Source organism: Bombina bombina, chromosome 6, assembly GCF_027579735.1.
Source record: "Bombina bombina isolate aBomBom1 chromosome 6, aBomBom1.pri, whole genome shotgun sequence".
NCBI lineage: Eukaryota > Metazoa > Chordata > Amphibia > Anura > Bombinatoridae > Bombina > Bombina bombina.
Genome location: NC_069504.1, coordinates 376,438,477 through 376,455,824, shown reverse-complemented (window position 1 = coordinate 376,455,824; position 17,348 = coordinate 376,438,477). Strand labels below are relative to the sequence as shown.

The 17,348-nt window shown below is 37.5% G+C and overlaps 1 protein-coding gene across 2 annotated transcripts in view; it reads left to right on the top strand.

Annotated features, from left to right (window-relative positions):
• RGS14 (regulator of G protein signaling 14) overlaps window positions 1-17,348 on the top strand; it is a 239,796-nt gene that overhangs the window by 139,995 nt on the left and 82,453 nt on the right. For both annotated transcript variants that reach the window (XM_053717075.1, XM_053717074.1), the window contains exons 12-13: window positions 11,175-11,256; window positions 16,466-16,518. In XM_053717075.1, coding sequence (XP_053573050.1) covers window positions 11,175-11,256; window positions 16,466-16,518 — 135 coding nt within the window. The remainder of the gene's footprint in view (window positions 1-11,174; window positions 11,257-16,465; window positions 16,519-17,348) is intronic.

Genomic DNA, 17,348 nt, shown 5'->3' with positions numbered 1-17,348 from the left:
ATTACAAAAAATAAAAAAAGATTACAAGAATTTTAAACTAATTACACCTACTCTAAAAAAATAACAAAGCCCCCCCCCCAAAAAAAATGCCCTACCCTATTCTAAAATAAAAAGTTTACAGCTCTTTTACCTTAATCTAACCCAAACCCCCCTTAAAAAACCTAACACTAAGCCCCTGAAGATCTCCCTACCTTATCTTCACCACGCCGGGTATCACTGATCCGTCCAGAAGAGGGTCCGAAGTCTTCATAATATCCGGCAAGAAGAGGTCCAGAAGAGGCTCTGAAGTCTCCATCCTATCCGGCAAGAAGAGGACATCCGGACCGGTAGACATCTTCATCCAGGCGGCGTCTTCCATCTTCATCCATCCGGCGCGGACCAGGACCTTCTTGAAGGATCCATCCTCTTCTTCCGGCGACTCCCGACGAATGAAAGTTCCTTTAAGGGACTTCATCCAAGATGGCGTCCCTCGAATTCCGATTGGCTGATGGGATTCTATCAGCCAATCGGAATTAAGGTAGGAAAAATCTGATTGGCTGATTGAATCAGCCAATCAGATTCAAGTTCAATCAGATTGGCTGATCCAATCAGCCAATCAGATTGAGCTCGCATTCTATTGGCTGTTCCGATCAGATTTTTCCTACCTTAATTCCGATTGGCTGATAGAATCCTATCAGCCAATCGGAATTCGAGGGATGCCATCTTGGATGACGTTCCTTAAAGGAACCTTCATTCGTCGGGAGTCGCCGGAAGAAGAGGATGGATCCGCGTCGGCTGCTTCAAGAAGGTCCCGCTCCGCGCCGGATGGATGAAGATAGAAGACGCCGCCTGGATGAAGATGTCTACCGGTTTGGATGTCCTCTTCTTGCCGGAAAGGATGAAGACTTCGGAGCCTCTTCTGGACGGATCGGTGATACCCGGCATAGTGAAGATAAGGTAGGGAGATCTTCAGGGGCTTAGTGTTAGGTTTTTGTAAGGGGGGTTTGGGTTAGATTAGGGGTATGTGGGTGGTGGGTTGTAATGTTGGGGGGGGTATTGTATGTTTTTTTAAAATGCAAAAGAGCTGTTTACTTTGGGGCATGCCCCGCAAAAGGCCCTTTTAAGGGCTGGTAAGGTAAAAGAGCTGTAAACTTTTTATTTTAGAATAGGGTAGGGCATTTTTGTATTTTGGGGGGCTTTGTTATTTTTTTAGAGGGATTAGAGTAGGTGTAATTAGTTTAAAATTCTTGTAATCTTTTTTTATTTTTTGTAATTTAGTGTTTTGTGTTTTTTTGTAATTTAGTTTAGTTGATTTAATTGTAGATAATTATAGGTAATTAATTTAATTCATTTATTGATAGTGTAGTGTTAGGTTTAATTGTAACTTAGGTTAGGATTTATTTTACGTAATTTTGTAATTATTTTAACTAGGTAGCTATTAAATAGTAAATAACTATTTAATAGCTATTGTACCTGGTTAAAATAAATACAAAGTTGCCTGTAAAATAAATATAAATACTAAAATAGCTACAATATAATTATTCGTTATATTGTAGCTATATTAGGGTTTATTTTACAGGTAAGTATTTAGCTTTAAATAGGATTCAATTATTTAATAAGATTTATTTTATTTCGTTAGATTTAAATTATATTTAACTTAGGGGGGTGTTAGGGTTAGGGTTAGACTTAGCTTTAGGGGTTAATACATTTATTATAGTAGCGGTGAGGTCCGGTCGGCAGATTAGGGGTTAATACTTGAAGTTAGGTGTCAGTGATGTTAGGGAGGGCAGATTAGGGGTTAATACTATTTATTATAGGGTTTTTGAGGCAGTAGTGCAGCGGTTTAGGGGTTAATACATTTATTAGAGCAGCGGCAGATTAGGGGTTAATAAGTGTAGGTAAGGTAGCAGCGACGTTAGGGGCGGCAGATTAGGGGTTAATAAATATAATATAGGGGTCGGCGATGTTAGGGGGAGCAGATTAGGGGTACATAGCTATAATGTAGGTTGCTGCAGATTAGGGGTTAATAGTGTAATGCAGGGGTCAGTGATAGTGGGGGCGGCAGATTAGGGGTTAATAAGTGTAAGGTGTTTAGACTCGGGGTTCATGTTAGGGTGTTAGGTGCAGACTTAGGAAGTGTTTCCCCATAGGAAACAATGGGGCTCCGTAAGAAGCTGAACGCTGCTTTTTTGCAGGTTTTTTTTCAGCTCAAACTGCCCCATTATTTTTTAAGATGGCCGCGTCCGTAAGCAACGCTGGTATTTAGAGTTGAAGTGGCGCTAAATTATGCCCTACGCTACCTTTTTGGAGCCTAACGCAGCCCTTCAGAGAACTCTAAATACCAGCGTTGTTTAAAAGGTGCGGGGGAAAAAAAACATGCATAGCTAACGCACCCCTTATAACGCAAAATTCTAAATCTAGGTGTATGGCTTTTCTTATCCTCAGATAATAACTGCAAAATAATATACTATATAGCCTTGCCAGCTGCAAATCCAAGCCCAGAGTGGCTCCTTAAAATAAGGCAAATGGTAGGTGGGGTTGGGCTGTTGAAAAATGATTGCAGCAAACAAGATGTTAATGTCTTTTTAAAATGTTTAGACTTGGCTGATATGTTTACTCTATAGCGAGATATAATAACAATACTAGACTTTTTCATATTTGCTTTTTAAACTGAAATGGTTTATTTCATCTTTTGGCTCATCAGATATCAGATTCAGTTGGAGTTAGAGGAATATTTCATTGTACATGTTCAGTTTTAGGTAGCAGCGCTGTACTCATCTAGCTCACATCAAGGCAGAAAAAATTGTACCATTTTATATTAGTTTAATATTATATTATTATATTAATGATCTGGTTAAAGAGCACAAAGTAATGAGTTGCTGGCACCAATAAGCACAGTATGCATTTTTTCATGCAGTGCAATCTCCTATCAAACAGATGAGTGTAACGGTTCGTACCTTTTTCCCTTTATAATGCCTTAGAGAAAGGTCATTCTGAATTCTAAATTCCAGGCACCTACCTCTAATATGATATGGTCTCATATCTTATGAAAGATTTTGAGTACAATATATATTTTATTGTACAAAAATGCAGTATAATATTACAAAAAGAAAAATTTATTTTGCTAAATAAATACAATGAAAATGTAAAAATATGAATTCAATGTTGCAGAGTTATAATAGTTTAAAGGGACATGAAACCTAAAAATGTTTCTTTCCTGATTTAGAAAGAGCGTCCAATTTTAAATAACTTTCCAATTTACTTCTATTATCTTATTTGCTTCAATCTCTTGATATCATTTGTTGTAAAGCATATTTAAATAGGCTCAGTAGCTGCTGATTGGTGGCTGTACATAGATGCCTCATGTGATTGGCTCCCCATGTACATTGACATTTCTTCAACAAAGGATATATAAAGAATGAAGCAAATTAGATAATAGAAGTAAATTGGACTGAGGACTCTTTCAAGCAACACAAGGAGAACTACTCCCTCAACACTGCTACAATATCTGGAACTATTAATACTTAAAAATGAAGAATAAATCGCAAACAGTGAAAGACTGCCTCTCTCGCTCCCAGCTTAAACAGAGAACAATGGAAGCCTCATTATCACCAGCGGGACGTCATACTTCACCGTCTTCTGTAGAACCTACTGAGCCCACTCAACTAACCACTCCAAATAAAGAACTGCTAGCACAGATAAAGGCCCTTTTTCAAGAAGAGCTAAAAACAGCGTTAGCTGACCTAAAGCAGGATATATTGGAGATAGGAGTGCGTACTAAAGATATTGAGGAGAAACGTAATGAAATAGTAGAGGAGATACCTAACATTCATAATACCATTCAAGATCAATCTTCACATATTAAGAGATTGGAGGACCAATTAGAAGATCTTGAAAACAGATCAAGAAGGTCAAACTTACGCATCAGAAATCTGTCCAAAAATTATTCTAATCTCCCATACACTCTCACAAAAATTTCCCAACATCTACTACCTGAAACAGATGCTACCACGTTCTTAATGGATAAAGCGCACAGAGCCCTCTCCAAACCTCCGCAATTATTTCTGGCCAGAGATGTTACAGTGTAACTTCCTTATTTCCACATCAAGGACCAGAAAATTAAAGCAGCAAGATCTGCATCGACAATCACATTTGAAGGACATCAATTACAAATATACACAGATCTGTCACCAACCACACTTCGAAGACGCAAATAATTAAAACCCATCTTAACCAACACACAGATCAAGTACAGGTGGAACTTTCCCTTTAAACTTGTGTTTACCTACCAAAACAATAAATATTCTTGTTCCACTCTGGAAGAAGGTCAATATATTATCCAAAAGCTTTGACTACTACCAGACCAACAAGGCTCAGCATCCCAGCCAAAGCTACAAAGAGAACCATTCCAACGAGACCACAGTCGGAAAACGACTTAAGAATCATGTACTGGGCGGATCAAACCCAGGAGGCCGAGACACAGGTTACCTGAATTAAGTGTCAAATGCTAGTTTATTAAATTAAAACCAATTCTCTGTTACTAACTATATAGGATACTACTAATGTTCTAAAAGTATCCATATTTAGGCAGAATTGTTACTTAGTAAATTTGAAGGTACTATTGTTATATGTTACACTTTCTTTAAAAATATGTTTTAAGATATAATGTATACACTTAGAGACACACATGTCCCTCACCAACCCCTTTAACTCTCCTCATACTACAAATTGTATGCTTGAAGGAGTCCTTCAATATTCTCCCTAGCCCCCACCCCTCACCCCCTCCCTAATTTTTCCTAATACCTTTGGTTACTAAGTTAGTAGCAAATGCTAAATTGCTGCTGTTCAATTGTTCATTTGTTATGGTTAAATTGTTACTCCATATGCTCATGATATAGAAGATTGTTATGATGTTTTTAGTTTACAATAGAGAAGATACAGTTGTATTGTGTGATACATCACATTCATCCACTCAGGGGAATACCAGGGAAAAAAACGTACTCAGCTCTTACTCAGTACTTAGCACTAAAAATTTGCACCCAAGTCACATCTTTTATCTCTGACTATTTTACGTTACAAGCGCAAACAGGAATCAGATCTAAGCCAAATTTTCATATTATTGTTATGAAACCTCCTAGAACAGTAAGAATACAATATGCAAAACAAATTTTACATCTTCTCCATGACACCCATTAAGATAATTTCCCATAATGTACGAGGTCTGCAATGTAATATTAATAGCAAAAAGGCACTAACAGAATACAAATCCTTAAATGCTCAAATTATAATGCTACAAGAAACCCATTTCACCTCTGCCAGCACTCCCAAATACTGGGATAAATCATATCCACAACAATATCATACTGTTAGTTATAAAAAACATAGCAGTGTTTCTATCATTCTCCATGCATCCCTTAACTTTAATGAAGAGGAAGTAATTACAGATAGTGAGGGGGGGTGCTTAATAGTCAGAGGATTCATCCATAATACACCAGTAATTCTAGGTAATATATATGCCCCAAATGAAAACCAACCCTCTTTCATATTTAAAGTAAGCAAACATCTAAACCCTTTGGAAAAAATATAAAATGATTATAGGGGGGGATTTCAACCTAACTCTCAATAATCAAATAGATAGGTCCAGAAACCTAACTCAGTTACAACAGAGATCTGAACCCAACAAAAAAATATTAGGCAATTTCCTTTTAGACCATAACCTTATAGATGCCTGGAAAAGATCAACAAAAATATAAGAGACTACACATTTTACTCCCCAGTACACAAATCATAGTCTAGGATAGATTATATTCTGTTAAATCAAATATTAATTATGCTATTATATAAGGCAAACATTCACACATGCCCCTGGTAGAAGCAACCATTAATGGAATCTTTAATCATAACAGGACATGGACTTGGGTTCTTAACCCTAGATTATTGGGAGACCAATTCATTGCTCAGAAACTAAAAACCAATATGATTCAATTCATAGAAGACAACAAAGGGACCACTACTAACCCACTATTTTTATGGGGAGCTCTTAAAGCCTCTATTAGACGAGACCTTATGGAGGAATCCTCCAAACATAATAAAGCCCATAGACACAGACTAGAGACATTAAAAAGAGAAGTTGGTGATCTAAAACAAAGTGGAATCAATCACCCATGCAGAAAAACAGCTCAATTACTAAAACAAAAAAGTAAAGAATTAGATAGCTTACTAACAGAAGATACTACTAGAGCAGTTAAACTATTAGAAACTCACTATTTTATACACGCAACTAACCCAGATAGAATCCTGGCAAATAAATTAAAGGAAATCATGAGAGCCACTACAGTTCCCCAACTATAAACCAAAAGTGGAATAACAACCAATAACCCATTAGAAATAGCTAACCTGTTAGCGGATTTTTATCAAGAACTATACAACTTACCCCATCATTCTAAAGAGACAAACAAAGAACCAGCTTTAAATAAGTTCCTAGAAGATAGTAAGCTCCCCTCCTTGCTCCCTGAAGATTCACAAACCCTAAATTCACCAATTATCCTAGCTGAGGTACTACTAGCTATTAAAGACTTAAAGCCTAATAAAGCACCTGGACCAGACAGGTATACAGGAATATTTTACAAGACATTAAAAAACATAATAGCCCTTTAACTAGTAACGATCTTTAACTCCATTATGCAAGGTAGTACAATTCCTAATGAAATGCTTTTAGCGAGAATCTCAGTTATCCCTAAACCAGAGAAGAATAAACTGAACTACAGACCCATATCATTATAAACCAAGATATCAAATTGTTCACAAAAATATTAGCTAATATATTAAATAGAACCCTAACTTCACTAATTCACTCTGACTAATTTATTCACTATTTCACTCTTCACTAATTACTTCAGAGCTTCTGGGTGAAAGGAGTTTGCTGTGAGCAAGGAATTCTGATCTGTCGGCTTTGAGGGTTGTTCCAATTTTCATCTCTGTGTTGGTCATGTCTTTATAGATTTCTATGTCTAAGAAATGGATGGTATGTTTTCTGTATATCATCTTGAATTTCACATAAGGCAATGCATTGTCTATCCGATTGAACCATTGTGTAAGTTCTCCCTCCGGTCCATTTCAAATTAGAAAGATATAATCTATGTACCTCCGGTATATGGTTATGTTATCCATGTTTCTTGAGTATACAAAATGGTTTTCAAACTAGGCCATGAAAAGGTTGGCGTACGTAGGCTGGCGCTATATTTGAGCCCATTGCATTTGTTGTAGGTAGTACCTGTTTTCAAACTTGAAATAGTTATGGGTTAAACATAAGTGTATTAAGTCCAGGAGAAACTTTGTGGGTGGACCACAATACATGGTGTCTTCAATCAGAAATTCTTTGGTTGCCATGATTCCAATGTTGAGCGGAATGATAGTATATAGGCTACTTACATCAAGGGTAACAAAGATGCTATCCTGATTAATGTTTTTTCGATGTTGTTCACTTCTTTAATCAGAGATTTGGAGTCCAGTAAGAAAGATGTTGTTTTTTTAACAGTCTGTTGCAGGAAGCGATCAGTGTATTGGGCAATCGGTAGAAATAGGGATCCTCTTGCAGATACTATCGGTCTTCCAGTTGGGTTGCTGGTTGATTTGTGGATTTTTGATACGGTATAGAAATATTAGGACATTTGGGGTGTTGTATAGTGAGGAATTCTCCTAGTTTCTCATCAATGTAGCAGTTTTGAACTGCCATCCACATCATCCACAACTCTTTTGTACATGGATGTGGGGTTAAATTGTAGTTGCATGTACACATTCTTATCCTGAAGTTGTGTCATGAGTTCATTTCTGTAGTACTCATAGTCCAGTATGACTATGGCTCCTCCCTTATCAGCAGGGCGTATGACAATGGACTGGTCTTCAGACAGATTTTTCAGTGCTTTTCTTTGTGCTGTGTTGAGGTTTTGTCCTCTGTTTTTAAATTGTTTCTTTATTTTCTCAACCTCCTGTGTACAAATCCTTATGTAGGTTTTAATGGCTGGGTGAGTGTTGATAGGTTCAAATTTACTATTTTTGGAGGAAAGATTAATTTGGACCTGTTTATCCTCCTTGAAGAATTCCTTCAGTTTGAGTTGTCTTTGTAGTCTATTCAGTTCCACATGGTTTGTGAAGCACAATCCTTTATTTAGAACCTCATTTTCTATGTCTGTGATAATCCTTATGCTCAAATTTACAACTGCATCTTCTGTACTGCACCTGATCTGGTTATTCTTGTATTGTCCACCTCTTCTGGTATGGGTTCTGGTTCTTTTCTTCCTCCCTTTTTTTGAACCTGGGTCGGTGGTTTTGATGTTATTTTGTTTTTTCAATGTCTTGTTCGCTGGACTCAGCTCCACTGCTATCAATGGTGTTAATTGGTTTGATGTTTTTTTTTGGCTCTGTTCTATCTCCTGTTAGGTGTTTTGCCTGTAAGCCATGCATGGACATTTTTCTCTCTGTAGTCACCATCCACTACAAGTAGCTTTTTGTTCTTGAAGTTGACTAGGTCCTGTTGGTACTTGTTGACCTTGTCTTGTAGTTTTGTTATCCATTCTTCTTTTGGATCATTCCGTAGTGTGTTCAGTTTAGTCTGTTCCAAGATGTCTATGTCTCCTCCAATTTGTTTCTTCAGTCTAGTAACTTCTTCCAGGATGAGCAGCATCAAATCAAACAAACATTTGTTGAGGATACTGCACCATTTTTTGTAGAACTCCATATTATTTCTTCCAATGGTTGTGATACTCTTCATCCTCAATCCCCTCGAGATCATTTTCCTCTTGTAGTAGTCTGCTATGTAGTTTGCATGTAGTTTATAATCTATTTCTCGTCACTTAAGGTTTAATAGTCTGTAGAATAGGTTGATTGACCTATTCCCCAATGTCACCTTGTTCGCATTCTTGTAGAATCCTATCGGCATCCTCATCAGTGTACGCAAAGGTGTCACTGCTGTCATCCTGTTCATGGCCGGAGGTGTGTGTACTTGCTGTGTGCTCCATATTAAGTGTGTGTTCACTTAGGGATGAACATAAATTGCTTTTTGCCACTTTATGGCATTGCAGGGTCCTATAAAGAGATTAGTTAAATATTTGTAATTCTGAGTTCCAAGCTCTCACTGTATTGGTGAATTGCCTGGGTGCTCTCTATGATAGATAGGTAGAAACTACCACACGTATACAGATTACAAAACAGTCTTGACAAAGGTCCCTGTGAGGACCGAAATGTTGACTGAAACTTTATTGATGAAACACTAATAAAACTAATGTTTACTAAGCCCTGTGAGTGCCTCTTCTTTCTTTAAAGTTTTTATATATATATATATATATATATATACACACATACACATATTTAGACATATATGTATACATTATAGCCCTTTCCAGTCAAATACCTTACCATATACCATATCCCATTCACCCCTTATACATTTTTTAAAATAATATTTATATGAAATATTTTTATCAGAAAGTTTATATATGAGTATAATACTTTATTTTAATGTATTTATGTTGTGGTTGGTGCATTTTTTTTTAACACTTACGCTAGGGGGACGATTTATCAATGTCTGTCCGACATGATACACTATAGCTTATCATGTCCGACAGACATCGCTGAATGCCGACAGCATATGCTGTCGGCATTTAACATTGCACAAGCAGTTCTAGTGAACTGCTTGTGCAATGCCGCCCCTTGCAGATTTGCGGCCGCTAGCAGGGGGGGTCAATTAACTAGATCATATAGGATCGGGCAGATTGATGTCCGCAGCCTCAGAGGCAGCGGACCAGTTAACGAATTTAGCCTCATAAAGTACTTTAGCTTTAAATGGATATAAAAGTGAAAAAAGAAAATGCTCTGATGTTTTTGAGTATTTTGTTGCCCTTCTGCTTGCATATACCTATGTGTTTAACCCATGAAAAGGTGGTAAATGTATAGTTAAAGTCAGCTCTAGACCAGCAATGCAATACTGGGAACTAGCTAATGACAAGAGGCATATATGCAGCCACCATTCATTAGCCCAGTAGTGAATTGCTGCTCCTAAGCCTATATAAGGAATTTCAACAAAAAGATACCATGGGAACAAAGTCATTTTGAATATCACGTCCCTTTTTAAAGAAAAATATATTGTTTCAAGTTAAAATTGTAATCTGACATGTATGTCCCTTTAAGCTGAGTGTCATTTATAAACTCCATGTATTGTCATTGGAAAAGTACATAGACTCGTACCTGGAATTCGCTCTATTATCCAATAAGGTCTTGGTTATGTCACAAAAGATGGAAATTTCCCAAAATCAATGGAAAATGTAATGTTATGTTCTACCAAGTGCCAGGGCAGTTAAAAGATGTTGTTTACAGAACACACAGTGATCTGAAGTTCAGACAATAGTTTCCAGGGCATGTTTAAGTAGCGTTTTATGTTCTCTTTATTCTTTCTAACCTGAAGGCTTAGTACATTTACATTGCAATATACAGTATTAATATGCACACAATATGAGTCATTTCTATTACCTTATTCTGGGTTATATAAATAAAATGAAATAGTATCCCTGATACAGCACAGTTTAAAATTAAGCTTTTAAAAAATATTTAGCCCTTAAAAGAAATCATATTTTGTTTTATATTTTTTCCCTATTATATTCTCAGAGGGCTCATATATTTGATGCCAAAGCCAACCAACCACTATTGAATAATTTTAGGCTTTGTCTTAGCCATAATATTATGTTGTATGTGATACTTTGTGTCATTACTTTACAGCATCAAAGGGACATTCTAAAGCAAAAAGGAAATATTCTAGTTTGTTAGAGTATATACTTTTGCAATGGCAATGTTAAAGTTAATGAGTAAAGCATTGGTACTATTAAAATTACCTGCCATACCGGCTCAGTGACAACCCTATTAGGCTATGACTTCTTGTACAGACATTCATTACATGATGTACTTACTATCTGCTATTCTACATTCACAAGACAAACATGAAAAAAATGTCTCTGACTTTATATGCTTTTGGGAACACTTTGTATTGTTGTACTTGTTCCAAATAATCAGTCTGACAACAAATGCAATATGTACAGTTATTTAAGAATGTCTTGAATATCATTTTGGTTTTTAACTTCCCTGGCATGTTTATTATATGATTAATTATACTATTTTTAGAATATTATGTCTCTTTGCTTACACAGATCGGAGAGTCACAAGCTGTAGACCAAAGGATATCTGTTAATGAGGTGGCAGGACAGAAACTGATTTTGGAAACAGTCAATGGTAAGTTATATTTACACGATTGTCAGACGAGAGAGAGCAGCACTCCTGAGATAGAACAATAGCTAGAACAACTTCCATGCCTGTTCATTTCCATTGCAACTCAGGGTAAACGCTCTTTTAGCACACTATGCCTTTTCACAGAGAAAAAATATCCTGTAGCATATCAGTCTGACCCGGCCCAATGACAGTCCAGCACCGAAATACTAGGCAATTCCTCTCTGAACAAGAGAAACAACAACCCCAGACGATCGTTTCGACCTTCTGTGGGCCTCGTCAGTGAGGTGCAGTTGTATCTCTAAGGGCAAGTGTGCATGGAGTCCACGTCTGGTTTCCCCCATTACTCTTAGGGAGACCCAAGAGTAATTTGCATAAATATCAGAAGAGAGAGAGCAGCACTCCTGAGATAGAACAAAAGCTAGAATAACTTCTATACCTGTTCATTTCCATTGCAACTCAGGGTGCACGCTCTTTTAGCACACTATCGGCTAGATTTAGAGTTTTGTCGGTAAAGACCGCGTAGCTAACGCAGCTTTTTTTCCTACCGCTGCTTCCAAACAACGCTAGTATTTAGAGTTGTCTAAAGGGCTGCAAAAAGGGAGCGTTGAGCCGAATTTACAGCCACTTCAACCCTCAATACTAGCATTGCTTACGGTAGCGGTAAGCTGGCAAAACGTGCTCGTGCACGATTCCCCCATAGGAAAAAATGGGGCAGTTTGGGCTGAAAAAAAACCTAACACCTGCAAAAAATCAGCGTTAAGCTCCCAACGCAGCCCCATTGTTTCCTATGGGGAAACACTTTCTAAGTCTGCACCTAACACCCTAACATGAACCCCGAGTCTAAACACCCCTAACCTTACACTTATTAACCCCTAATCTGCCGACCCCGCTATCGCTGAGACCTGCATTACACAATTAACCCCTAATCTGCTGCTCCGGACACCGCCACCACCTACATTATCCCTATAAACCCCTACTCTGCTGCCCTCAACATCGCAGACACCTACATAATATTTATTAACCACTAATCTGCCCTCCCCAACGTCGCCGCCACCTAACTACAAGTATTAACCCCTAATCTGCCGACCGGACCTCGCCGCTACTATAATAAATGTATTAACCCCTAAAGCTAAGTCTAACCCTAACACCCCCCTAAATTAAATATAATTTTAATCTAACGAAATAAATTAACTCTTATTAACTAAAGTATTCCTATTTAAAACGAAATACTTACCTGTAAAATAAACCCTAATATAGCTACAATATAACGAATAATTATATTGTAGCTAGTTTAGGATTTATATTTACTTTACAGGCAACTTTGTATATATTTTAACTAGGTACAATAGCTATTAAATAGTTATTAACTATTTAATAGCTACCTAGTTAAAATAATTACAAAATTACCTGTAAAATAAATCCTAACCTAAGTTACAATTAAACCTAACACTACACTATCATTAAATTAATTAAATAAATTAGCTACCAATACCTACAATTAAATACAATTAAATAAACTAAACTAAATTAAAAAAACAAACAAACTCTAAATTACAGAAAATAAAAAAATATTACAAGAATTTTAAACTAATTACACCTAATCTAAGCCCCCTAATAAAATAAAAAAAACTAAAATAATAAAAGTCCCTACCCTATTCTACATTACAACGTAATCAGCTCTTTTACCAGCCCTTAAAAGGGCTTTTTGCAGGGCATGCCCCAAAGTAATCAGCTATTTTGCCTGTAAAAAAAATACAACCCCCCCAACATTAAAACCCACCACCCACATACCCCTACTCTAACCCACCCAAACCCTCCTTAAATAAACCTAACACTACCCCCCTGAAGATCTCCCTACCTGGAGTCGTCTTCACCCAGCCGGGCCGAAGTCTTCATCCGATGGGGCAGAAGAGGACATCCAGACTGGCAGAAGTCTTCATCCTATCCAGGCAGAAGAGGACATCCGGACCGGCAGACATCTTCATCCATGCGGCATCTTCTATCTTCATCCATCCGGAGCAGAGCGGAGCCATCTTCTTCCCAGCCGACGCGGATCCATCCTCTTCAACCGACGCCTACTCGCCAAATGAAGGTTCCTTTAAATGACATCATCCAAGATGGCGTCCCTCGAATTCCGATTGGCTGATAGGATCCAATCAGCCAATCAGATTGAGCTTGCATTCTATTGGCTGTTCCGATCAGAGTAGGGATATGTGGGTGGTGGATTTTAATGTTGGGGGGGGTGATTACTTTGGGGCATGCCCCGCAAAAGCCCTTTTAAGGGCTGGTAAAAGAGCTGATTACTTTGTAATGTAGAATAGGGTAGGGACTTTTATTATTATTTTTTTTATTATTATTTTATTAGGGGGCTTAGATTAGGTGTAATTAGTTTAAAATTCTTGTAATATTTTTTTTTCTGTAATTTAGTGTTTTGTTTTTTTTGTAATTTAGTTTAGTTTATTTAATTGTATTTAATTGTAGGTATTGGTAGCTAATTTATTTAATTAATTTAATGATAGTGTAGTGTTAGGTTTAATTGTAACTTAGGTTCGGATTTATTTTACAGGTAATTTTGAAATTATTTTAACTAGGTAACTATTAAATAGTTAATAACTATTTAATAGCTATTGTACCTAGTTAAAATAAATACAAAGTTGCCTGTAAAATAAATATAAATCCTAAACTAGCTACAATATAATTATTCGTTATATTGTAGCTATGTTAGGGTTTATTTTACAGGTAAGTATTTAGTTTTAAATATGAATACTTTAGTTAATAAGAGTTAATTTATTTTGTTAGATTAAAATTATATTTAATTTAGGGGGGTGTTAGGGTTAGATTTAGCTTTAGGGGTTAATACATTTATTATAGTAGCGGCGAGGTCCGATCAGCAGATTAGGAGTTAATACTTGAAGTTAGGTGGCGGGGACGTTGGGGGGGGGGCAGATTAGGGGTTAATAAATATAATGTAGGTGTCGGCGATGTTAGGGGCAGCAGATTAGGGGTTCATAGGGATAATGTAGGTGGCAGCGATGTGCGGTCAGCAGATTAGGGGTTAAAAATATTTATTATAGTGGCGGCGATGTGGGGGGACCTCGGTTTAGGGGTACATAGGTAGTTTATGGGTGTTAGTGTACTTTAGAGCACTGTAGTTAAGAGCATTATATACCGGGTTTAGCCCATAAAGCTCTTAACTACAGCCTTTCCATGGGCGTTAGGAGTCTTGTCAGTAGAGGGTGTACCGCTCACTTCAGCCAAGTCTCTAAATACCAGCGTTAGGAAGATCCCATTGAAAAGATAGGATACGCAATTGGCGTAAGGGGATCTGCGGTATGGAAAAGTCGCGGCTTGAAAGTGAGCGGTACACCTTTACCTGGCCGACTCTAAATACCAGCGGGCGGCCAAAAGCAGCATTAGGACCCCTTAACACTGCTTTTGACGGCTAACGCAGAACTCTAAATCTAGGTGCAAGCCTTTTCACAGAGAAAAAATATCCTGTAGCATATCAGTCTGACCCTGCCCATTGACAGTCCAGCGTCGAAATATCAGGCAATTCTTCTCTGAACAAGAGAAACAGCAACCCCAAACAATCATTTCGGCCTTCTGTGGACCTCATCAGTGAGGTGCAGTTGTATCTCTCTACAGGATATTTTTTCTCTGTGAAAAGGGATAGTGTGTTAAAAGAACGCGCACCCTGACTTGCAATAGAAATGATCAGGCATGGAAGTTATTCTAGCTTTTGTTCTATCTCAGGAGTGCTGTTCTCTTTCTTCTGATATTTATGCAAATTACTCTTGGGTCTCCCTAAGAGTAATGGGGGAAACCAGACGTGGACTCCTTGCACACATGCCCTTAGAGATACAACTGCACCTCACTGACGAGGCCCACAGAAGGCCGAAACTATCGTCTGGGGTTGTTGTTTCTCTTGTTCAGAGAGGAATTGCCTGGTATTTTGGTGCTGGACTGTCAATGGGCAGGGTCAGACTGATATGCTACAGGATATTTTTTCTCTGTGAAAAGGCATAGTGTGCTAAAAGAATGCACACCTTGAGTTGCAATAGAAATGAAAAGGCATGGAAGTTATTCTAGCTTTTGTTCTATCACAGGAGTGCTGTTCTCTCTCTTCTGATATTTACACGATTGGCCTATACCAAAAATAGCATGTGCCTCCAAGTGTCTAAAGGACCCTCAAGCACCAAAAATGACCGTCCGAATAACCAAGGGACCCCAATCCATTATCCCAAAGGCAAACTCCCAAACAGCCAAGGATTTCCCCTTCATGCTCCACCAAAACAAGAACCCCTCAGCAACTAATGGGTCACTGTCCAAAGTCCCCAGGTGAAACCCCAATGATCCTTCTTCAAGAAACCCTCAGTGCCTTTTTTCTGTGAAGGGTCCCCTTCCATGTCCTTTCAGCACAAACACCTATCAGATCCCATGGGACACCACCACAATATAAGCCTTAAGGTCACCCTTTTTTTTTAACAATTCACTTTCTCTACAATTGACTTTGCCATTTAAACCAGCAGTTAGAATAATTCTGAAGGCTCGCCGGAAACAGAAGTTATGAAGCAGCGGTCTAAAGACCACTGCTCCATAACTTGTCCGCCTGCTCTGAGGCCACGGACAAAAATCAACCCGATCGAATACGATCGGGTTGATTGACACCCCCTGCTAGCGGATGATTGGCCGTGAATCTGCAGGGGCGGCATTGCACCAGCAGTTCACAAGAACTGCAGTGCAATGATAAATGCAGACAGCGTATGCTGTCGTCATTTATCAATGTGCAGCGGACATGATATGCTACACTGTATCATGTCCGCTTGCACTATGATAAATATACCCCATTGTCTGTTTATTTAAATGAAGACTGAATAATAGATGCATGGAAGTTAAAATGAAATTATTATGTGTTTATCGAGTGGGTTATTAATTCATAACTTCCCCATAATAATAAACATCAGAATCTTACCTTCCCTTTCGAATGCAACATTATGTCCATATTAGCAGCCAACATGGGATGCACAATCTGGATACCTTGTAATCACTCAAAGGATTCCGTACCAATATATCAACAGTATCAGTTTTTTTTGGCTACAATGTCCCTTTAAAGACTAAGAATTATATTTGCATGTTCTACCATGTTTTCTTCTTGCACTGTAATATTGTACTTAATATAAAAACGTGGGATGATCTTTACTTTTATCTGCAGAATTAAACAATGAGAGACTTGATGGAGGGAACCATGCTAAGCATCAAACAAAGGTGAGAAAACTTAGAAAACAAAGACAGGCAAGGAAATATTTTTATTAAAACTTAAATATGATGTACATGGAGTACTGCTAATAAAGCCTTGTTACATTGTGTTACATATATTGTCAAAAAAATTGCTTGCAATACCATTTAAATGATGATTTACTAACTGTGAATTTCAATTGCTACCAAAGGCCTAGATTTTATAACCTAAAAACGCTCCGCAACATAGTAAACAATGGAGCCCCATCTATCTCATAACTTTTTGGAGCATAGAACATGTTCTATGAAGGTTATCAGCTTAACAAAAACAGCTTAATAAAAACCTTACCGAATAAACAAATTAAAATGAAATAAAAATTCTCTCCATAAAAATGTCCCCTCTAAAACATCCAAAACCAAAAAAAAGCAAAGAAATCTGATAAAGGGAAATAATTAAAAAAAAAAAAGAGATAAAAATAATAAAAATAGTGAGACATGACTGCTAGATGAAATACTTCACAGGGCAGTAGAATCTTTATGAATTGTGCATGCTGGGCCAAGGTGTAGGGGAAAATTTTTGACCACATATCCAGAACGCTATAGAAGGCCCATACTCAGCACCTCAAAGCACCTTTTGTTCTATCCAGTGAGACTACTTTACCATAACAAAGCAGACATGCAATCACAAACATTACGTAAACCATTTTGTGTGTTTCCTAAGGGTTGCACTTATTATTTTTGTTTACACACTGCTAGCGGTTCACTTTTGATATTTTAGATATCATGTATTTCGCATCTCCTGCAACAATTAATGTTAATGCCAGGAACCTTTATTAACAAAGAGGTCAATAACAATCTAT